The sequence below is a fragment of the Mobula birostris genome, chromosome 29 (genome assembly GCF_030028105.1).
Source record: "Mobula birostris isolate sMobBir1 chromosome 29, sMobBir1.hap1, whole genome shotgun sequence".
Classification (NCBI taxonomy): domain Eukaryota; kingdom Metazoa; phylum Chordata; class Chondrichthyes; order Myliobatiformes; family Myliobatidae; genus Mobula; species Mobula birostris.
Window position 1 is genome coordinate 21,993,473 of NC_092398.1, and position 23,682 is coordinate 22,017,154.

The 23,682-nt window shown below is 55.6% G+C and overlaps 1 protein-coding gene across 1 annotated transcript in view; it reads right to left on the minus strand.

Moving 5' to 3' along the window:
- Positions 1 to 23,682, minus strand: part of LOC140189923 (uncharacterized) — a 94,720-nt gene that overhangs the window by 5,864 nt on the left and 65,174 nt on the right. The window contains 6 exon segments of the mRNA XM_072246269.1: positions 2,153 to 2,602; positions 4,778 to 5,387; positions 7,443 to 7,542; positions 8,204 to 8,353; positions 23,093 to 23,118; positions 23,121 to 23,194. Of these exon segments, the coding sequence (XP_072102370.1) occupies positions 2,153 to 2,602; positions 4,778 to 5,387; positions 7,443 to 7,542; positions 8,204 to 8,353; positions 23,093 to 23,118; positions 23,121 to 23,194 (1,410 nt within the window).

Consider the following 23,682-nt stretch of genomic DNA (forward strand, 5'->3'; position numbering starts at 1 on the left):
TCTCCGGGTCCGGACAAGATATTCCCTAGGACCTTGAGGGAAGTTAGTGTGGAAATAGCAGGGGCTCTGACAGAAATATTTCAAATGTCATGAGAAACAGGGATGGTGCCGGAGGATTGGCGTATTGCTCATGTGGTTCCGTTGTTTAAAAAGGGTTCTAAGAGTAAACTAGCAATTATCGGCCTGTGAGTTTGACGTCAGTGGTGGGTAAATTGATGGAAAGTATTCTTAGAGATGGTATATATAATTTTTTGGATAGACAGGGTCTGATTAGGAACAGTCAACATGGATCTGTGCGTGGAAGGTCATGTTTGACAAACCTTACTGAATCTTTTGACAAGGGTAAAGCAGTGGATGTTGTCTATATGGACTTCAGTAAGACCTTCGACTAGGTTCCACATGGAAAGTTAAATCGTTAGGCATTAATATGGAAGTAGTAAAGTGGATTCAGCAGTGGCTGGGTGGGAGACGCCAGAGAGTAGTGGTGGATAACTGTGTGTCAGATTGGAGGCCGGTGTGTAGCGGTGTGCCTCAGGGATCTGTACTGGGTCCAATATTGTTTGTCATATATAGTAATGATCTGGATGATGGGGTGGTAAACTGGATTAGTAAGTATGCAGATGATACTAAGATAGGTGGTGTTGTGGATGATGAGGTAGGTTTTCAAAACTTGCAGAGAGATTTAGGACAGTTGGAAGAGTGGGCTGAAAGATGGCAGATGGAGTTTAATGCTGAAAAATGTGAGGTGCTACATTTTGGTAGAACTAATCAAAATAGGACATGCATTGTAAATGGTAGGGCATTAAAGAATGCTTTAGAACAGAGGGATCTAGGAATAATGGTGCATAGTTCCCTGAAGATGGAATCTCATGTGGATAGGGTGGTGAAGAAAGCTTTTGGTTTGCTGGCCTTTATTAATCAGAGCATTGAGTATAGGAGTTGGGATGTAATGTTGAATTTGTACAAGGCATTGGTAAGGCCAAATCTGGAGTATTGTGTACAGTTCTGGTCACCGAATTATAGGAAAGATGTCAATAAAATTGAGAGAGTACAGAGAAGGTTTACTAAAATGTTGCCTGGGTTTCACCTCCTAAGTTACAGAGAAAGGTTGAACAAGTTAGGTCTTTATTCTTTGGAGCGTAGAAGGTTGAGGGGGGACTTGATAGAGGTGTTTAAAATTATGAGGGTGATTGATAGAGTTGACGTGATTAGACTTTTTCCATTGAGAGTGGGGAAGATTCAAACAAGAGGGTTGAGAGTTAGAGGACAAAAGTTTAGGGGTAACATGAGGAGGAACTTCTTTACTCAGAGAGTGGTAGCTGTGTGGAACGAGCTTCCAGCAGAAGTGGTTGAGGCAGGTTCAATGTTGTCATTTAAAGTTAAATTGTATAGATATATGGACAGGAAAGGAATGGAGGGTTATGGGCTGAGTGCAGGTCGGTGGGACTAGGATAGGGTAAGAGTTCGGCACGGACTAGAAGGGCTGAGATGGCCTGTTTCCGTGCTGCAATTGTTATATGGTTATACCCTCATGAGCTCCCAGAGAAACCGTGCGCTCTTCTAAAGCCTATATGGTGCTACATTAGGACACGGAGAGCCAGGTGCCTCTCTCACCCATCGGTCTGCCTTCCCCACCTCCCTCCATTTCAGAGGGTCACAATCCAAGTGGTAGGTCGGGTGACGGATGGAATGGCTGTATCTTTCTGCCTTTTCCAGTCGTTGCAAACCTTTTCCAGGCACTCTTCCGGTCCCTGCTTTGATGCTTTCAAGGTTCCACTTTTTTTCCCGGGTGTGAAGAGACCTTTAACGAACTTAAAAGTGTCTTTGCAGAACTGTGTTCTTGTTTGTTCTTCCTTTCTGCGCAGCTTCCTTAGACTCTCAGCTCTTCGCACCTTTGTCAGCTGGGTCTTGATGTCCGCTTGAAGTTGCTTGAGGCCGTCCCTCTCACTAACTGGAGCTTTCTTCCCCCGTTCCCTCAGCTGTCTCCTTTCTCGAACCAGTCACTCAATCCCCTGCTGCCTCCTGGACCTTATCAGTGCTGTTGGTGTCTTTCCACTCGTGCTTGCACTGACTCCGAACCGCTCTTCCCCCGTAGCAGTGGACGATGTCTCCCATTGCATCCAACTTCTTTTCTACTGTCCCTTATAATTGCTGCAAGGTTTTCATCAAGTTGATGTCGATGGTCTTGCACTCTTTCTCATCAGCAGTTTTGGGCCACTTCACCAGCGGTCTGTGCCCTTTGACCTTTCTCTCCTTGGGAGGTGCTGGTGGTTGCGTGGGTCCCTCGGTCAGGATATCTGTGCTAACCTCAGTGACAGGAGTGCTGATGCTCTGCCAACTTTGGTTTGTGCCCGGTCGCAGACTTAGACTCGACTTAGCAGACTGGCTTTGCAGGAAGTACTGGTCAACGCGAGCCCCCGTCCCGGCTCCCTCAAGCCCCCTGTCCTCCCCCGGTGGATCTTCATCCCCCTTTCTGAAGTTATGTTCTCCCACCCACAGGTGTACACCCGACACTTGTGTCCCACTGCTGCTGGTGTTGTGCTGGTCTCCCGGGCGCGCATGCGTGGGCCTCCGTTGACCGTGGATGTTGCGTCCTAGCGGTCTAGATACGCAAGCCAGGGCAGTACGGTACGGAGAGCAAGCTGTCGCCCGTGCAGCAGGCTCCCCCTCTCCATGCACCTGATGAACCCAAAGGAACGGCAGAGACCCAACAGAGCCTGGCACCAGCCGCATCGCGGGAGTTGCCAGTCAGTGTTGAACTCAACGTCAGACTGCCTCAGGGGCTCCAGCTCTGGACTTACTCCCGAGCCTTCCCCGTGAAAGGCTATAGCCACAAGGCAGCGGAGGTTTGAGATCAGAATTTTCCTTCTCCTAGATGAGTTGCCAACCACGGCTGATGGGCCCCATCTGCCCGAAGCGACTGGTTTTAAGGTGCCAGTGACCCTCCTTTGCCCCTTCTCCTGTCAGTAGAAACGGTTCTGCCTGGTTTAGTAGCTAAGCCACACGTGAAGGCCAGGAGCTGGACTTGGTTGTCAGAGGCTATTTGAGGTGCACACCATTGGGAGCATTTAATCGATAGTGGGAGCTTGTCCGCATTACCATCCCTGGCTATAACACCCTTAAGGAACCGTTGTGCAGAGCTCTCACACACACACACACACACACACACACACACACACACACTCACATACACACACACGGACACATATAAAGAGTCACGCGCACACACACACACACACATACACAGATACAGACACACACATACTCATACACAGACACAAACACACACACACCTGCTTTGGCCAAAGTTGTCTAGTTTTGGCTAGGCTAAATTGACCCTGATTAGGTTGAACCAGGCTGAAATGGGCTTGTTTAGATCCAGGTGGGTCAAAGTGGGCTGATTTAGCCTGAGACATGCCAAATTGGCTCTGAGCCAGACCGCAGTGTGCTTGTTTAGGCCCAGGTTGGTCAAAGTTTGCTGTTGTAGCTCAAGCCAAACCAAAGTAGGCAGATTTAGACCAAGGGTGTGCCAAAGTAGCCAGCTGTAGTCCGAACCAGGCCAGAGTAGGCTGGATTAGGCCCAGGTGGGCAGGAGAGTGTTGATTTGGGCCCAGACAAACAGTTTAGACTGAAGCAGACTAAAGTGGGTCATTTTAGATACAAGATGGCTTAGATTGGTTGGCTTGGGCCTAGCTAGTCTGAAGCAGGATGTTTTTGGCCAATCTAGATGAAGTCAGCCAGCTTGGACTCCAGTGTGATGAATCAGGCTGGTTTAGGAGAATCCAGGCCGAAGTGGGCTGGGTTACATCCAGGTGGGTGGTTTGATCCCAGGTGGGTCAAAGATGGCCGGTTCATGCTGAGCTAGGCCCAAATGGGTGAGCTAGTTTAGATGGGTGGAAGTGAGCTGGATTAGGATGAGCCTGGTTGAAGCAGGTTTGTTTACACACAGGTGGGCCAAAGTTAAATGATTTGGACAGAACCAGGATAAAGTAGGCCATTTTAGGCCCAGGCTAAAGTAGGTCATTTTAGGCCCAGGCTGGCTGAGGTAGATTGGTTTGGACCAAGTAAAGCCAAATCAAGCTGCTTTAGGCTGAAATGGGCTAAGTTAGACCCTAGTGGGCCACATTTGGGAATGGGAGGCTGGTTTGATCTGAATGTGCGCTCTAGGTGGCCACCTCAGGCCTAGTCAGTACCAACTGGGCAGGATTAGGCCCAGGTGGGCCACATTGGGCTGGTTTATGATGCACCAAGTTGAAGTGGGCCAGGTTAGACCCAGGTGAGCTGTTTTTGACTCTGGCTCAGTCCAAGTGAGTGGGTTCAGGCCCAGGTGGGCCACATTGGGCTGGTTTATGATGCACCAAGTTGAAGTGGGCCAGGTTAGACCCAGGTGAGCTGTTTTTGACTCTGGCTCAGTCCAAGTGAGTGGGTTCAGGCCCAGGTAGGCCAAGCTAGGCCAGTTCAGGCTCACATAAAATGAGATGAGCTTGCTCAGGCTTTGGCAGGCCAAGCAAGGCCATTTCAGGCCTTAGTAGACTGAGCAGGGCCAAGTCAAGCCTAGACATGCCAAGCTAGGCTGGTTCAGGAACAGGTAATCCATGCTAGTCTAGTTCAGCCCCAGAGAGACCGAGATAGGCTGGTTCAACTCAGTCAGGCCAAAGTAGGCCACCTGTTGGGGGACGGGGAGTGACACAATTTGCTCAGCTCATGCGTGACGGACGAATGCCCCTCCCTCCTCCCCCCCACCCCACCGCCCGCCGCAGCAAGCCAACCAACTTACTTCATGTGAGGATGGGGTGCGCCGGCCTCCTGCAGGGGTGCTGGGGCCTTCTGCTGGCCTCCAGGTCTGGTCTGCTGGTGCAGCTGCTGGTGTGGCTGGTGGTGCTGCCCCTGTCCCCCCTGGGCAGCTGGACGTGGCTGCTGGGTGGTAGGGGCAGCCCGCCCGGCCAGTGGCCCTCCCGCGGACCCACCCCTGGGCCCGGCCTGGCGAGGGGACGCTCCCTGCCCCGGCCCGGGCCTGGCCTGGGGTCCCGAAGTGAGAGGGCGTTGGGGTGAGGCCTGGCGGGGCTGCTGGGCCGCGGCTGGACCCGGAGCCCGGGGCTGGTGGGCCGCGGCCGAACCTGGAGCCCGGGGCTGGTGGGCCGGACCGCCACCTCCCCTGACGCCTGGTGCCGCGGGAGGGGGAGGCTGCTGTGGGCCGTGCTGGCCCAGGGGGCTGAGCTGGCGCTGGGTGGTGGGGCTGGCCGACCTTGGCTGCTGTGGCGAAAGGGGTGGGCCAGACGAGCCCTGGGGGCTCAAGCCCGCGATTGGCTGGCCCTGCGGGGGAGGCCGCTGGTGGGACGGGGGCCCCGGGCGCTGAGACTGCTGGGGCAGAGGCTGCTGGGGTCCACCTGTGGGGGAAGAGGAGGAAGAGAGCGAGGGAGAGAGAGAGAGAGAGAAAGACAGACACAAAGATAGAGGCAGAGAAAGAGACATAGAGACGGGGAAGTGAGAGAGAAGGAGAGATCAATCAGGAGGGTGTGAGAGAGAAGAAGGGGACAGAGAAAGAGTGAGACAGAGCATGGAGAGAGAAAGGTGGCAGGAGAGGGGAGGGGGGAGAAGGAGAGGGGAGAGGGGGGGAGAAGGAGAGGGGAGAGGGGGGAGAAGGAGAGGGGAGAGGGGGGAGGGGGAGAGGGGGGAGAGGGGGGAGAGGGGGGGAGGGGGAGAGGGGGGAGAGGGGAAGGGGGAGAGGGGGAAAGGGGGAGAGGGGGAAAGGGGGAAAGGGGAGAGGGGGAAAGGGGGAGAGGGGGGAAAGGGGGAGAGGGGAGGGGGAGGGGGGAGAGGGGAGGGGGAGAGGGGAGGGGGAGGGGGGAGAGGGGAGGGGGGAGAGGGGAGGGGGGGAGTGGGGAGAGGGGGGGGGAGGGAGGGAGGGGGGAGGGGTAGAGAGAAGTGAGAGAGAAACGGGAGAGTGAGAGTCAGAGAGTGAGCAAGAGAGAAAGGGGAGAAGAGACAGAGACAGAGTGAGAACGAGAAGTAGAAAGATAGAGAAAGAGAGAGAGAGAGCAGTAAGTGAGAGGAAAGAGAGGGCAGAGAGAGGAGGAAGAGACAGGGGGAAGGGGGAGAGGCAGAAAGAGGGTGAAGGGAGAGACAGAGAGAAAAGAGAGAGAGAGAGAGAGAGAGAGAGAGAGGGTGGGGAAGAGAGAGACATTAATTACCAGGTGTAAGCTGCCCTCTGGTCCCTCTACAGCCTGTCACGGTGTGGGATGCAGACCATTTGGCCGCAGCCACTCTGTGCTGACCCTCCCACTTGTCCCCACCCCCTCCAGATGTTCCCCATCTCTATGAACCTGTCCAGGGCTAAGCTGCCTCTGGGTCAGCATGGGAGAGTCGGGCCGAAGGGCCTGTTCCCCCAGTGGTGAGAATCCATTCACACACCGTGTACCTACCAACCTCCAACCCCGTCCCCTCTAATCATTTCCCCTCGCGCTGTAAACGCTAATCCCTGTGCCCGCTGGTACTAGACTCTCCTCCCCCCGGGGAAACGTTATCTTCCCCACCCTTGTCCCCTCCATAACTTTGTTCACCCTTCCATCAGGGTGACCCCTCAGCCTCCTATACTGTCCACTGAGAACAAAGACCATCTATCCAATCTCTCGTAAACACCACAATCCATTCCAGAAAACGTCTTCTGAGGCTCTGTGAGATATTAGTCAGACAGAATGTGGCGAAATATCCAAAGAAAGACGTGCTGATGTTGGAGAGGTTCCAGAGGAGAGTTGTGGGAATGACTCCCAGGAATGAAGAGGTTACGTTTGAGGAGCGTTTGATGGCTCTGGGCCCGTACTCACTGGAGGTTAGAAGAATGAAGGGGTGACTTCATTGAAACCTATCAAGTATTGAAAGGGCTAGACAGAGCGAGGTGGGGAGGATGTTTCCGAAAGTGGGGGGAGTCTAGAACCAGGGGACACCGCCTCAGAATAGAGGGGACATTCCATCCCTTTAGAACGGAGAAGAGGAGAAATTCCTTTGGTGAATCTGTGGAATTTGTTGCCACAGGCAGCTGTGGTGGCCGAGTCATCGGGTGTGTTTAAAGCGGAGGCTGAGAGGTCAGGGTGTCAATGGTTACGGGGAGAAGGTAGGAAAATGGGTTCCTAAATCAGCCATGATGGAATGGCAGAGCAGACTCGATGGGCCGAATACCCTAATTCTGCTCTTGTGTCTTGTGGTCTAACAGAAGAGCGTCACTTCAGAACGTGAGGATGAAGGGTTACAGAGTGAGAGAAACGATATCGGTGTGATTGAATGGCCTAGTTCTGCTCCTACAGCATAGGTTTTTATGGTCCTTTGAGCCGTAACCCTGACTCGGTAAAGCTCTGATCTAGGATGCTGCCAGCAGCCCAAATGATTCAGAGGGTGCCCGGCTCCACTTGGCACAGCAAGAGCCCGGCCACCCTGCACCCAGTTACCTTGTGGAGGGGGTCTCTGCTGCGGGAGGGGTCCCTGGTGGAGTCCCGGGTTCGGGCGCATCGCCATGGAGACAGAGGGCGCCGGGCCTGTCTGCTGGACCTGCGGTGAGGATGGAAGGAGATCAGAGATTAGAGATTAGTGAGGGAAGAGGCCGGGATGCGAGGCAGTCTGTGTGAGAGGGGATGGGGGGAGATCTCGATGCCATGGGAGGATGATATGAGGGATCTCCACACTGTGGGAGCAGGTGGTGATGAATCTCCTTGCGGTGAGAGTGGGCAGTGAGGGAGCTCCTCGCTCTGAGGGAATAGGACAGTGTGGGATCTCTACACCAAGGTAGAGGCAGTGAGGGAGCTCCACACTGTAGAAGGGGCGGGGAGGAGGGAGCTCCACACTGTAGAAGGGGCGGGGAGGAGGGAGCTCCACACTGGAGAAGGGGCGGGGAGGAGGGAGCACTACACTGGAGAAGGGGCGGGGAGGAGGGAGCTCCACACTGGAGAAGGGGCAGGGAGGAGGGAGCTCCACAGTATAGAAGGGCAGGGAGGAGGGAGCTCCACAGTATAGAAGGGCAGGGAGGAGGGAGCTCCACAGTATAGAAGGGCAGGGAGGAGGGAGCTCCACCGTATAGAAGGGGCAGGGAGGAGGGAGCTCCACACTGGAGAAGGGGCGGGGAGGAGCAGAGATTCTCCAAGTTCTGGGGAAGGAGTGGAAGAACGGGGTGCAGGTTGGGTTGGCGACAACCCCTCCCACCCAGTCTTGTTACCTGTTGCTGCTGTCCCACCGAGGATCGAACCGGAGACGGGACGGACGGGCGCGGCAGCAGTTGGGACATCCTGGTCACCACCAGGTCCGCGATGAGCTGCTTGTCTTCCTCCTGGTGCTCGCCGATCAGTGGCAGGGCACAGTCCGTCACCTGGGGCAGAGGGAGGGGGTGAGGAGAGGGGCAGCTGCCCACCCACCCTCCAGCTCCACGTTCCACTCTCAGGATGAGGGTGGACGGGACGGTGCCAGGAGAAACTCGCTCAACACACACAGACTCACACTCAAACACACAGATACACACGTACTGTAAAAATGCAAACACACACACAAAGATACACACAATAAACACACACGCAGGCACACAAGCACACACAGTTATCGGAAACGCACACCCTCAGGGAGGGAGGTGTAAGACCTTCAGGTGCCCTGACAGATGAGCCTCCAGGGACCAGATGGAAATCCGTGATGTAAACCTGCATGTCTGTTTTTCCGACCTGTCTCTCCTGGGAGCCCCTGCAACATAACTGTTTCCAGACCTCACCACCGCACAGTCAGGTCACATAAAAACACACAGACCGACCGACCGACCGACCGACACACAGCAGTTTTCTGGGCTCACTTACCTGCTGTTCTGCAGGAGGGCTGATGAGGAGGGAGTGATGCACTCTGGGAGTGGCGGTGAGGAGGGAGTGATGCACTCTGGGAGTGGCGGTGAGGAGGGAGTGATGCACTCTGGGAGGGCTGATGAGGAGGGAGTGATGCACTCTGGGAGGGGCGGTGAGGAGGGAGTGATGCACTCTGGGAGGGGCGGTGAGGAGGGAGTGATGCACTCTGGGAGGGGCGGTGAGGAGGGAGTGATGCACTCTGGGAGCGGCAGTCAGGAGGGAGTGATGCACTCTGGGAGTGGCGGTGAGAAGGGAGTGATGCACTCTGGGAGTGGCGGTGAGGAGGGAGTGATGCACTCTGGGAGTGGCGGTGAGGAGGGAGTGATGCACTCTGGGAGGGCTGATGAGGAGGGAGTGATGCACTCTGGGAGTGGCGGTGAGGAGGGAGTGATGCACTCTGGGAGTGGCGGTGAGGAGGGAGTGATGCACTCTGGGAGGGCTGATGAGGAGGGAGTGATGCACTCTGGGAGGGGCGGTGAGGAGGGAGTGATGCACTCTGGGAGTGGCGGTGAGGAGGGAGTGATGCACTCTCGGAGGGCTGATGAGGAGGGAGTGATGCACTCTGGGAGGGCTGATGAGGAGGGAGTGATGCACTCTGGGAATGGCGGTGAGGAGGGAGTGATGCACTCTGGGAGGGGCGGTGAGGAGGGAGTGATGCACTCTGGGAGTGGCGGTGAGGAGGGAGTGATGCACTCTGGAGGGCTGATGAGGAGGGAGTGATGCACTCTGGAGTGGCGGTGAGGAGGGAGTGATGCACTCTGGGAGTGGCGGTGAGGAGGGAGTGATGCACTCTGGGAGAGGCGGTGAGGAGGGAGTGATGCACTCTGGGAGGGGCGGTGAGGAGGGAGTGATGCACTCTGGGAGGGGCGGTGAGGAGGGAGTGATGCACTCTGGGAGGGCTGATGAGGAGGGAGTGATGCACTCTGGGAGTGGCGGTGAGGAGGGAGTGATGCACTCTGGGAGTGGCGGTGAGGAGGCAGTGATGCACTCTGGGAGGGCTGATGAGGAGGGAGTGATGCACTCTGGGAGTGGCGGTGAGGAGGGAGTGATGCACTCTGGGAGTGGCGGTGAGGAGGGAGTGATGCACTCTGGGAGGGCTGATGAGGAGGGAGTGATGCACTCTGGGAGGGGCGGTGAGGAGGGAGTGATGCACTCTGGGAGTGGCGGTGAGGAGGGAGTGATGCACTCTCGGAGGGCTGATGAGGAGGGAGTGATGCACTCTGGGAGGGCTGATGAGGAGGGAGTGATGCACTCTGGGAATGGCGGTGAGGAGGGAGTGATGCACTCTGGGAGTGGCGGTGAGGAGGGAGTGATGCACTCTGGGAGTGGCGGTGAGGAGGGAGTGATGCACTCTGGGAGGGCTGATGAGGAGGGAGTGATGCACTCTGGGAGTGGCGGTGAGGAGGGAGTGATGCACTCTGGGAGTGGCGGTGAGGAGGGAGTGATGCACTCTGGGAGGGGCGGTGAGGAGGGAGTGATGCACTCTGGGAGTGGCGGTGAGGAGGGAGTGATGCACTCTGGGACTGGCGGTGAGGAGGGAGTGATGCACTCTGGGAGTGGCGGTGAGGAGGGAGTGATGCACTCTGGGAGGGGCGGTGAGGAGGGAGTGATGCACTCTGGGGGTGGCGGTGAGGAGGGAGTGATGCACTCTGGGAGTGGCGGTGAGGAGAGAGTGATGCACTCTGGGAGGGGCGGTGAGGAGGGAGTGATGCACTCTGGGAGGGGCGATGAGGAGGGAGTGATGCACTCTGGGAGTGGCGGTGAGGAGGGAGTGATGCACTCTGGGAGGGCTGATGAGGAGGGAGTGATGCACTCTGGGAGTGGCGGTGAGGAGGGAGTGATGCACTCTGGGACTGGCGGTGAGGAGGGAGTGATGCACTCTGGGAGTGGCGGTGAGGAGGGAGTGATGCACTCTGGGAGTGGCGGTGAGGAGGGAGTGATGCACTGGGAGGGCTGATGAGGAGGGAGTGATGCACTCTGGGAGGGGCGGTGAGGAGGGAGTGATGCACTCTGGGAGGGCTGATGAGGAGGGAGTGATGCACTCTGGGAGGGGCGGTGAGGAGGGAGTGATGCACTCTGGGAGTGGCGGTGAGGAGGGAGTGATGCACTCTGGGAGGGCTGATGAGGAGGGAGTGATGCACTCTGGGAGTGGCGGTGAGGAGGGAGTGATGCACTCTGGGAGTGGCGGTGAGGAGGGAGTGATGCACTCTGGGAGGGGCGGTGAGGAGGGAGTGATGCACTCTGGGAGTGGCGGTGAGGAGGGAGTGATGCACTCTGGGAGGGCTGATGAGGAGGGAGTGATGCACTCTGGGAGTGGCGGTGAGGAGGGAGTGATGCACTCTGGGAGTGGCGGTGAGGAGGGAGTGATGCACTCTGGGAGAGGCGGTGAGGAGGGAGTGATGCACTCTGGGAGGGGCGGTGAGGAGGGAGTGATGCACTCTGGGAGCGGCAGTCAGGAGGGAGTGATGCACTCTGGGAGTGGCGGTGAGAAGGGAGTGATGCACTCTGGGAGTGGCGGTGAGGAGGGAGTGATGCACTCTGGGAGTGGCGGTGAGGAGGCAGTGATGCACTCTGGGAGGGCTGATGAGGAGGGAGTGATGCACTCTGGGAGTGGCGGTGAGGAGGGAGTGATGCACTCTGGGAGTGGCGGTGAGGAGGGAGTGATGCACTCTGGGAGGGCTGATGAGGAGGGAGTGATGCACTCTGGGAGGGGCGGTGAGGAGGGAGTGATGCACTCTGGGAGTGGCGGTGAGGAGGGAGTGATGCACTCTCGGAGGGCTGATGAGGAGGGAGTGATGCACTCTGGGAGGGCTGATGAGGAGGGAGTGATGCACTCTGGGAATGGCGGTGAGGAGGGAGTGATGCACTCTGGGAGGGGCGGTGAGGAGGGAGTGATGCACTCTGGGAGTGGCGGTGAGGAGGGAGTGATGCACTCTGGGAGGGCTGATGAGGAGGGAGTGATGCACTCTGGGAGTGGCGGTGAGGAGGGAGTGATGCACTCTGGGAGTGGCGGTGAGGAGGGAGTGATGCACTCTGGGAGGGGCGGTGAGGAGGGAGTGATGCACTCTGGGAGTGGCGGTGAGGAGGGAGTGATGCACTCTGGGACTGGCGGTGAGGAGGGAGTGATGCACTCTGGGAGTGGCGGTGAGGAGGGAGTGATGCACTCTGGGAGGGGCGGTGAGGAGGGAGTGATGCACTCTGGGGGTGGCGGTGAGGAGGGAGTGATGCACTCTGGGAGTGGCGGTGAGGAGAGAGTGATGCACTCTGGGAGGGGCGGTGAGGAGGGAGTGATGCACTCTGGGAGGGGCGATGAGGAGGGAGTGATGCACTCTGGGAGTGGCGGTGAGGAGGGAGTGATGCACTCTGGGAGGGCTGATGAGGAGGGAGTGATGCACTCTGGGAGTGGCGGTGAGGAGGGAGGAGGGAGTGATGCACTCTGGGAGTGGCGGTGAGGAGGGAGTGATGCACTCTGGGAGGGCTGATGAGGAGGGAGTGATGCACTCTGGGAGGGGCGGTGAGGAGGGAGTGATGCACTCTGGGAGGGCTGATGAGGAGGGAGTGATGCACTCTGGGAGGGGCGGTGAGGAGGGAGTGATGCACTCTGGGAGTGGCGGTGAGGAGGGAGTGATGCACTCTGGGAGGGCTGATGAGGAGGGAGTGATGCACTCTGGGAGTGGCGGTGAGGAGGGAGTGATGCACTCTGGGAGTGGCGGTGAGGAGGGAGTGATGCACTCTGGGAGGGGCGGTGAGGAGGGAGTGATGCACTCTGGGAGGGGCGGTGAGGAGGGAGTGATGCACTCTGGGAGGGACGGTCAGGAGGGAGTGATGCACTCTGGGAGTGGCGGTGAGGAGGGAGTGATGCACCCTGGGAGTGGCGGTGAGGAGGGAGTGATGCACTCTGGGAGGGCTGATGAGGGAGTGATGCACTCTGGGAGTGGCGGTGAGGAGGGAGTGATGCACTCTGCGAGGGGCAGTCAGGAGGGAGTGATGCACTCTGGGAGTGGCGGTGAGGAGGGAGTGATGCACTCTGGGAGTGGCAGTGAGGAGGGAGTGATGCACTCTGGGAGTGGCGGTGAGGAGGGAGTGATGCACTCTGGGAGGGCTGATGAGGAGGGAGTGATGCACTCTGGGAGTGGCGGTGAGGAGGGAGTGATGCACTCTGGGAGTGGCGGTGAGGAGGGAGTGATGCACTCTGGGAGGGGCGGTGAGGAGGGAGTGATGCACTCTGGGAGTGGCGGTGAGGAGGGAGTGATGCACTCTGGGAGGGCTGATGAGGAGGGAGTGATGCACTCTGGGAGTGGCGATGAGGAGGGAGTGATGCACTCTGGGAGGGCTGATGAGGAGGGAGTTATGCACTCTGGGAGTGGCGGTGAGGAGGGAGTGATGCACTCTGGGAGGGGCGGTGCGGAGGGAGTGATGCACTCTGGGAGTGGCGGTGAGGAGGGAGTGATGCACTCTGGGAGGGGCAGTCAGGAGGGAGTGATGCACTCTGGGAGTGGCGGTGAGGAGGGAGTGATGCACTCTGGGAGTGGCAGTGAGGAGGGAGTGATGCACTCTGGGAGGGCTGATGAGGAGGGAGTGATGCACTCTGGGAGTGGCGGTGAGGAGGGAGTGATGCACTCTGGGAGTGGCGGTGAGGAGGGAGTGATGCACTCTGGGAGGGGCGGTGAGGAGGGAGTGATGCACTCTGGGAGTGGCGGTGAGGAGGGAGTGATGCACTCTGGGAGGGCTGATGAGGAGGGAGTGATGCACTCTGGGAGTGGCGATGAGGAGGGAGTGATGCACTCTGGGAGGGCTGATGAGGAGGGAGTGATGCAGTCTGGTAGTGGCGGTGAGGAGGGAGTGATGCACTCTGGGAGTGGCGGTGAGGAGGGAGTGATGCACTCTGGGAGGGGCGGTGAGGAGGGAGTGATGCACTCTGGGAGTGGCGGTGAGGAGGGAGTGATGCACTCTGGGAGGGCTGATGAGGAGGGAGTGATGCACTCTGGGAGTGGCGGTGAGGAGGGTGTGATGCACTCTGGGAGTGGCGGTGAGGAGGGAGTGATGCACTCTGGGAGGGCTGATGAGGAGGGAGTGATGCACTCTGGGAGGGGCGGTGAGGAGGGAGTGATGCACTCTGGGAGGGCTGATGAGGAGGGAGTGATGCACTCTGGGAGTGGCGGTGAGGAGGGAGTGATGCACTCTGGGAGTGGCGGTGAGGAGGGAGTGATGCACTCTGGGAGGGGCGGTGAGGAGGGAGTGATGCACTCTGGGAGGGGCGGTGAGGAGGGAGTGATGCACTCTGGGAGGGGCGGTGAGGAGGGAGTGATGCACTCTGGGAGGGGCGGTCAGGAGGGAGTGATGCACTCTGGGAGGGGCGGTGAGGAGGGAGCATCGCAGTCTGGGAGGGCCGGTGAGGAGGGAGCATCGCACTCTGGGAGGGGCGGTGAGGAGGGAGTGATGCACTCTGGGAGTGGCGGTGAGGAGGGAGTGATGCACTCTGGGAGGGGTGGTGAGGAGGGAGTGATGCACTCTGGGAGGGGCGATGAGGAGGGAGTGATGCACTCTGGGCATGGCAGTGAGGAGGGAGTGATGCACTCTGGGAGGAGCGGGAGTGATGCACTCTGGGAGGGGCAGTGAGGAGGGAGTGATGCACTCTGGGAGGGGTGGGGAGGAGGGAGTGATGCACTTTGGGAGGGGCGGTGAGGAGGGAGTGATGCACTCTGGGAGTGGCAGTGAGGAGGGAGCATCGCACTCTGGGAGGGGCGGTGAGGAGGGAGTGATGCACTCTGGGAGTGGTGGTGAGGAGGGAGTGATGCACTCTGGGAGGGGCAGTGAGGAGGGAGCATCGCACTCTGGGAGGGGCAGTGAGGAGGGGGCATCGCACTCTGGGAGGGGCAGTGAGGAGGGAGCATCGCACTCTGGGAGGGGCAGTCAGGAGGGAGTGATGCACTTTGGGAGGGGCAGTCAGGAGGGAGTGATGCACTCTGGGAGGGGCAGTGAGGAGGGAGCATCGCACTCTGGGAGGGGCAGTGAGGAGGGAGCATCGCACTCTGGGAGGGGCAGTCAGGAGGGAGTGATGCACTTTGGGAGGGGCAGTCAGGAGGGAGTGATGCACTCTGGGAGGGGCGGTGAGGAGGGAGCATCGCACTCTGGGAGGGGCAGTCAGGAGGGAGTGATGCACTTTGGGAGGGGCAGTCAGGAGGGAGTGATGCACTCTGGGAGGGGCGGTGAGGAGGGAGCATCGCACTCTGGGAGTGGCGGTGAGCAGGGAACATCTCATTCTGGGAGGGGCGGTCAGGAGGGAGTGATGCACTCTGGGAGGGGTGGTGAGGAGGGAGCATTGCACTCTGGGAGGGGCGGTGGGGAGGGAGCTCCTCAGGAGAGGCAGAGAGGACTCTTCATGAGTACTGATGAAAGCTCTTGGCCCGAAATGGCGACTCTTTATTAATTTCCATAGATGCTGCCTGACCTGCTGAGTCTCTCCAGCATGTTGTGTGTGTTGGTCAGAATACAAGAGCAGGGAGGTGACAATACAACTTTATGACCCATTGGCCAGCCCACAGCTGGATTTCAGTGTCCAGTTCTGGTCTCCACACTACAGGAAGGAGGTGACTGCACTGGAGAGGGTGCAGAGGAGATTCCCCAGGACGTTGTCCGGGACGGAGCGTTTCGGTTATGAGGAGAGACCGGAGTCTGTTCTCCCTGGAGCGGGGGAGGCTGAGGGGGGACCTGATAGAGGTGGAGAGAATGACGAGGGGCAGAGACAGGGTAGGAGAGTAGGGACCCTCTCACTGGGTCAGAGGTGTCGAAACCCAGGGGGCATGGCTTTAGGGTGAGGAGTGGAGAGAATATCTGAGGGGCTGCTGGCGGGGGGAGGAGATCCTCACAACATTGAAGAAGTGCCAGGTGGACACTGGGACGGCCAAGGCAGACATGAGGAGGGACCCAGAGCTGGGGGAACAAGACTGGTGGGGGTGGGCTGGCACCAGAATCCAGCCTTTACAGTGAGCGCTGGGACATCATCAACAGCTCTCCTTCTCTATTTCAGGGGCATCGAAAAGTACAGCACAGAAACAGGCCCTTCGGCCCATCTACTCCATGCTGATTCATTTAAACTGCCTTGTCCCATCAACCTGACTGGGACCACAGCCCCCCATACTCCTCCCATCCACGTACCTATGCAAACTTTTCTTCAACATGGACATTAGATAGTAAATTAAATAAATATATAATGCAAAAAGAGGGGTAAAAAAGTGAGGTAGTGTTCACGGGTTCAATGGTCGTCAAAAACATCTAATAGCAGAGGGGAGGAAGCTGTTCCTGAATCGTTGAGTGTGCCTTCAGGTTCCTGTACCTCCTCCCTGATGGTAGCACTGAGAACGAAGGCATTATCTGGGTGATGGGGGTCCTTAATGACAGATGCTGCCTTTTTGAGGCACTATCTCACTATTTCACACTCTCTCTCACACACAGTAAATCTCCTTCTCTCTCTCTCTCTCTCTCTCTACATCCCTCCATCACTGTCTCTCTCCCCCCTCTCTCTTCCTCTCTCTCTTCCTCTCTCTCTCTGTCTCTCTCCCCCCTCTCTCTTCCTCTCTCTCTCTCTTCCTCTCTCTCTCTGCCTCTCTCCTCCCTCTCTCTCTGTCTGTCTCTCTCTCTCCTCTCTCTTTCTCTGTCTCTCTCTCTCTCTGTCTCTGCTCTCTCTTTTTCTCTCTCTCTCTCTCTATCTCTCTCTCTCCTCTTTCCGTCTGTCTCTCCGCCCCCCCCCCCCCCGTCTATCATTCTCTCGGCGGAGAGGTCGTCCGGTCAGCTGTGACCCCGCTCACACACAAGCAGAGTCACTCGCCAGACAACATGACCTTCTTGTATGGCCGGAGGGAATTGTCCATTGGAACGGCTCCAGTCAATAGAGAGACTGTTTACAGATGGAATGCTGTGTAATTGTGGCAATTTTACACAAAGCATCGCTCAACGTCAGCAAATCACTATAGTGTTTCAAGAACTTCCGTAGCCTCCGTCCTCTGCCAATTTGTGGGGAGAGAGTGTGGCACTGGGATTAGTTTGAGGACTGACACAGGGCTGTGGGGAGAGAGTGGGACAGTGGGATTAGTTTGGGGACTGACAGGGCTGTGGGGAGAGAGTGGGACAGTGGGATTAGTTTGAGGACTGACACAGGGCTGTGGGGAGAGAGTGAGGCAGTGGGATTTGTTTGGGGACTGACACAGGGCTGTGGGGAGAGAGTGGGATAGTGGGATTAGTTTGGAGACTGACACAGGGCTGTGGGGAGAGAGTGGGATAGTGGGATTAGTTTGGGGACTGACACAGGACTGTGGGGAGAGAGTGGGATAGTGGGATTAGTTTGAGGACTGACACAGGGCTGTGGGGAGGGAGTGGGACAGTGGGATTAGTTTGAGGACTGACACAGGACTGTGGGAGGGAGTGGGACAGTGGGATTAGTTTGGCGACTGACACAGGGCTGTGAGGAGAGAGTCGGGCAGTGGGATTAGTTTGGGGACTGACACAGGACTGTGGGGAGAGAGTGGGACAGTGGGATTAGTTTGGGGACTGACACAGGACTGTGGGGAGAGAGTGGGGCAGTGGGATTAGTTTGGGGACTGACACAGGGCTGTGAGGAGAGAGTGGGGCAGTGGGATTAGTTTGGGGACTGACACAGGGCTGTGAGGAGAGAGTGGGGCAGTGGGATTAGTTTGGGGATTGACACAGGACTGTGGGAGGGAGTGGGACAGTGGGATTAGTTTGGGGACTGACAGAGGACTGTGGGGAGAGAGTGGGAGAGTGGGATTAGTTTGGGGACTGACACAGGACTGTGGGGAGAGAGTGGGACAGTGGGATTAGTTTGGGGACTGACACAGGACTGTGGGGAGAGAGTGGGGCAGTGGGATTAGTTTGGGGACTGACTCAGGACTGTGGGAGAGAGTGGGACAGTGGGGTTAGTTTGGGGACTGACACAGGGCTGTGGGAGAGAATGGGACAGTGGGATTAGTTTGGGGACTGACACAGGGCTGTGGGGGGAGAGAGTGGGACAGACTGATTACTTTGGGGACTGACACAGGGCTCTGGTGAGAGAGTGGAGCAGTGGGATTAGTTTGGGGACTGACACAGGGCTGTGGGGAGAGAGTGGGGCAATGGGATTAGTTTGAGGACTGACACAGGGCTCTGGGGAGAGAGTGGGACAGAGGGATTAGTTTGGGGACTGTCACAGGGCTGTGGGGAGGGAGTGGGACAGTGGGGTTAGTTTGGGGACTGACAGGACTGTGGGAGAGAGTGGGGCAGTGTGTTTAGTTTGGGGACTGACACAGGGCTCTGGGGAGAGAGTGGGACAGTGGGGTTAGTTTGGGGACTGACACAGGGCTGTGGGGAGAGAGTGGGGCAGTGGGAATAGTTTGGGGACTGACACAGGACTGTGGGAGAGAGTGGGACAGTGGGATTAGTTTGGTGACTGATTCAGGGCTGTGGGGAGAGAGTGGGGCAGTGGGATTAGTTTGGGGACTGACACAGGGCTGTGGGAGAGAGTGGAGCAGTGGGGTTAGTTTAGGGACTGACAGGGCTGTGGGGAGGGAGTGGGACAGAGGGATTAGTTTGGGGACTGACACAGGACTGTGGGAGAGAGTGGGACACTGGGGTTAGTTTGGACACTGTCTCAGTGCTGTGGGGAGCAAGACCATGAGACACAGGACCAAAATTAGGCCGTTCAGCCCATCGAGTCTGCTCTGCCATTCCATCACGGCTAATTCTGGATCCTACTCAACCCCATACATCTGCCTTCTCGCCATATCCCTCGATACCAGAAACAATCATGAATCTAACTTTAAATATATCCACAGACTTGGCCTCTACCGTGTCTGCGGCAGAGCATTCCACAAATTCACCACTCTTTGGCTAAAAGCTTCCTCCTTACCTCCATCCTAAAAGGTCACCCCTCAATTTTGTGGCTGTGCCCTCTAGTTCTGGATACCCCCACCATAGGAAACATCCTCTCTACATCCACCTTATCCTTTCAACATTCAGTCGGTTTCAATGAGATCCTCCCCCAGCCCCCGAAATTCTTCTAAATCCCAGTGAATACAGGCCTGAAGCTGCAAAGTGCTCCGCACATGTTAACCCCTTCATTCCCAGAATCATCCTTGTGAACGTCCTCCAGACTCTCTCCAATGACAACACATCCTTTCTGAGATTAAGGGTCCAAAACTGTTGACAATACTCCAACTGCAGCCTGACAGGTGTCTTATAAAGGCTCAGCATTATCTCCTTGTTATTATATTCTATTCCCCGTGAAGTAAATGCCAACACTGTATTTGCCTTCTTTACCACAGATTCAACCTGTAAATTAACCTCTGCGAGTCTTGCACGAGGACTCCTAGGTCGTTTTGCACCTCTGATGTTTGCACCTTCCCTCCATTTAGATAACAGTCCACAGTATTATTCCTTTTATCAAAATGCAATATCATACATTTCCCAGCACTGTATTCCATCTGCCATTCTTTTGCCAATTCTTCCAATTTGTCTAATTCCTGTTGCAATCGCACTGCTTCCTCAGCACCACCTACCCCTCCACCTACCTTCGTATGATCCGCTAACTTTGCCACAAAGCCATCAATTCTGTTATCTCTGAATCACTGACACACAATGTGAAAAGTAGCAGTCCCATTACTGACCCCTGAGGAACACCACTAGTCACTGGCAGCCAACCAGAAAAAGCCCTTTTTATTCCCACTCGTTGCCTCCTGCCTGTCAGCCATTCCTCTATCCATGCCAGTATCTTTCCTGTAAAACTATAACATTTTATTTTTGTTAAGCAGCCTCATGTGAGGCACTTTGTCATATGCCTTCTGAAAATCTAAGTAAATGACATCCACTGTCTCTCCTTTGTCCACCCTGCTTGTTACTTCCTGGAAAAATTCTAACTGATTTGTGAAGCAAAGTTTCACTTCACCGAAGCCATGCTGACTTTGACTTATTCTATCATCAGTCTCCAAGTACCTCAAAACCTCATTCTTAATAACAGACCTCAACACTTCCCCAACCTCTGAGGTGAGGCTAACTGGACTATAATTTCCTCTCTTTTGTCCTCCTGGAGTGACATTTGCAATTTTCCAGTCCTCCAGAACCATGCCAGAGTCAACTGACTCTTGAAAATTCATGACCAATGCACCTGTTATCTCTTCAGCAACTTCTCTCAGGACTCTGGGATGTAGTCCATCTGGTCCAGGTGATTTATCCACCTGAAGACCTTTGAGTTTTCCTCGCACTTTTTCCTTTGTCATAGCAATGGCACTCACTCCTGCTCCCTGATATTCACAGACCTCTGGCACATAGCTAGGATGCCCACAGACCTCTGGAATACAGCTAGTGTCTTCCATAGTGCAGACTGAAGCAGAGTACTTATTAAGTTCATCTGCCATTTTATTTGTCTCCCATTACTACCTCACCAACATCATTTTCCAGTGGCCCAATATCAGCTCTCATCTCCCTTTTACGCTTTATGTAACTGAAGAACTTTTAGTATTGTGCTTTATATTATCAGCTAGTTTGCCCTCATATTTCATCTTTTCCCTTCTTATACCTTTTTTAGTTGTTTTTTTTTGTGGGATTTTAAAAGCTTCCGGATCATCCAACTTCTCACTCACTTTTGTAGACTTATATGCTCTTTCTTTGGCTTTTATGCAGTCTTTAACTTCCCTTGTCAGCCACGGTTGCCTACTCCTACCTTTTGAGAACTTCTGTGGGACATATCTATCCAGCGCCTCGTGAACTATTCCCAGAAACTTCGGCCACCTCTATTCTGTCATCATCCCCGCCAGTATCCACCTCCAATCCAGCTGGGAAAGCTCCTCTCTCATGCCTCTGTAATTCCCTTTATTCCATTGCGATACTGATACCTGTGACTTATGCTTCTCCCTCTCAAACTGCAGTATGAATTCAATCATATTATGAACACTGCCTCCTAAGGGTTCCTTTACATTAAGCTTCCTGATAAGATCTGTGGGTTATGACACAACACCCAATCGAAGACAGCCTTTCCCCAGGTAGGCTGAAGCCCAAGCTGCTCTAAAAAGTCATCTCGTGGGCAACTAACCAATTCCCTCTCTTGCAATCCGACGTCTACCTGATTTTCCCAATCCCTTTGCATATTGAAGTCCCTCATTACAGTTGTGACATTACCATTATTACATGCCTTTTCCAGCTCCCTTTGCAATCTCAATCCCACATCTTGGCAACTATTTGGAGGCCTATATATGATTCCCATAATTTTTTTTTACCTTTGTAGTTTCTTATGTCCACTCACAAAGATTCAACATTCTCTGACCCCATGTCACCTCTTTCTAAAGATGTAATTCCACCTCTTACCAACAGAACCGCACCTCCGCCTGTGCATTCCTGTCTGTCATTTTGATACAGAGTACATCCTTCGATGTTAAACTCCCAACTACGGCCTTCTTTCAGCCACGACTCAGCGGTGCCCATAATGTCATACCGACCAATCTCTAATTGTGCCATGAGTTCGTCCACCTTATTCTGAATATTATCTGCATTTAAATACATCACCTTCAGTCCTGCATTCTTCACCCTTAGGAATTTAACTCTTTGCTCTGTCTGCATTTGTTCCCAATCATTGCCTTGTCCTTCCTTACATTCATGTTACATACATCATCCACTTGCAGACCTGCTGGCTCATCCTCAGCTCTATCATACTGGTTCCCAACCCCCTGCCATATCAGTTTAAACAGCTCTAGCAAACCTGCCCACAAGGATATTGGCACCCCGGGGATTGAAGTGTAATCCATCCCTTTTGTATAGGTCCCACCTGCCCCAGAAGAGGTCCAAGTGATCCAGGAATCTGAATCCCTGGCCCCCTGTTCCAATTCTTCAGCCAGGCATTTGTCCACCACCTCATTCTATTCCTATCCTCACTGCTGCGTGCTGCTGGCAGAAATCCCCAGATGACTAACTTTGAGGTCCTGCTTCTCAGCTTCCTTCCTAGCGCCCTGTATTCTGTTTTCAGTACCTCCTCCCTCTTTCTACCCATCTCATTGGTACTAACATGTACCAGGACTCCTGGCTGCTCACCCTCCCATTTCAGGATATTGCGGACACGTTCAGAAACATCGAACCACAGAACATTACAGCACAGAAACAGGCCTTTTGGCCCTTCTTGGCTGTGCGAACTATTTTTCTGCCTCGTCCTGCTGACCTGCATCTGGGAGGCAGACTACAATCCATGTTTCTTTTTTGCGTCAACAGAATCGTCTATTTGTCCCCCTAGCTATCTCTGCTGCCATCCTCTTCTGTTCCCTACCTTTGTGCCAGAGACATGCCACCTGTTGTTGCCCCCAGGCAGGTCATCCCACCCGACAGCACTCAAAATGGAGTACTTATCGTTGAGTACATTCTCCCTCCCCTCTCCTGACAGTCACGGGGAAGTGGGGTTAGTTTGGGGACTGACACAGGACTGTGGGGAGAGAGTGGGACAGTGGGATCAGTTTGGGGACTGACACAGGGCTGTGGGGAGAGAGTGGGACAGTGGGATTAGTTTCCGGACTGACACAGGGCTGTGGGGAGAGAGTGGGACAGTGGGATCAGTTTGGGGACTGACACAGGGCTGTGGGGAGAGAGGGGGACAGTGGGATTAGTTTGGGGACTGACACAGGGCTGTGGGGAGAGAGTGGGACAGTGGGATCAGTTTGGGGACTGACACAGGGCTGTGGGTAGAGAGTGGGACAGTGAGATTAGTTTGGGGACTGACACAGGGCTGTGGGGAGAGAGTGGGACAGAGGGATCAGTTTGGGGACTGACACAGGACTGTGGAGAGAGAGTGGGGCAGTGGGATCAGTTTGGGGACTGACACAGGGCTGTGGGGAGAGAGTGGGACAGTGGGATTAGTTTGAGGACTGACACAGGGCTGTGGGAGAGAGTGGAACAGTGGGATCAGTTTGGGGACTGACACAGGGCTGTGGGGAGAGAGTGGGACAGTGGGATTAGTTTGGGGACTGACACAGGGCTGTGGGTAGAGAGCGGGACAGTGAGATTAGTTTGGGGACTGACACAGGGCTGTGGGGAGGGAGCGGGACAGTGGGATTTGTTTGGGGACTGACACAGGGCTGTGGGGAGAGAGTGGGACAGTGGGATTAGTTTGGGGACTGACACAGGGCTGTGGGAGAGAGTGGAGCAGTGGGATTAGTTTCCAGACTGACACCAGAAGGTTGTCCACCATGACCTCTCACCTCGATGATGTAATCACGGCCATCTTTCCATGAAGCACCTCCACAGCACAGATATCGAGTCCGCCGAACATCTCGGAACATCTGTCGGCCCAGAGTTTGTACCTGGTGGCAAAGGGAATGAGGAGCAGTTGGATCTGAACCTGAGAACGGGGCACCAGTGATGGCTTCCACTCTCCTGGGCGGTGACCCCCCTCCGCTCCACCAATCCAAGGCTTTCTCCGCCAACCCAACTTTGTGTCTTCCAATCCCAAGTGCTCTGCACCAATCCCATGAATTGTCTTTCAATCCTGGGCTTTGCCCATTAACTAGGTGGTGGGGTGGAGATATATCTCTACCAAAGGAGATGTAAGGAGCCCCTTCCTTCCTCTAACCTGCAAGTCACCCTTGGGCAAGGTGTGGCACCTGCCTAGCCCCCCCCCTCCCCCCGATCAGGGTCACGTGAAACCATGGGAGCAGGTGGTGGATGGTCATATAAACACAAGTCCTGCTTATGTGACAGCTGACGCCAGGCAGGCAACCTCTGAGGGGTAAAGGGATCTCTTGTAAAGACACTGCCCAGGAGAAGGCAATGGCAAACCACTTCTGACGAA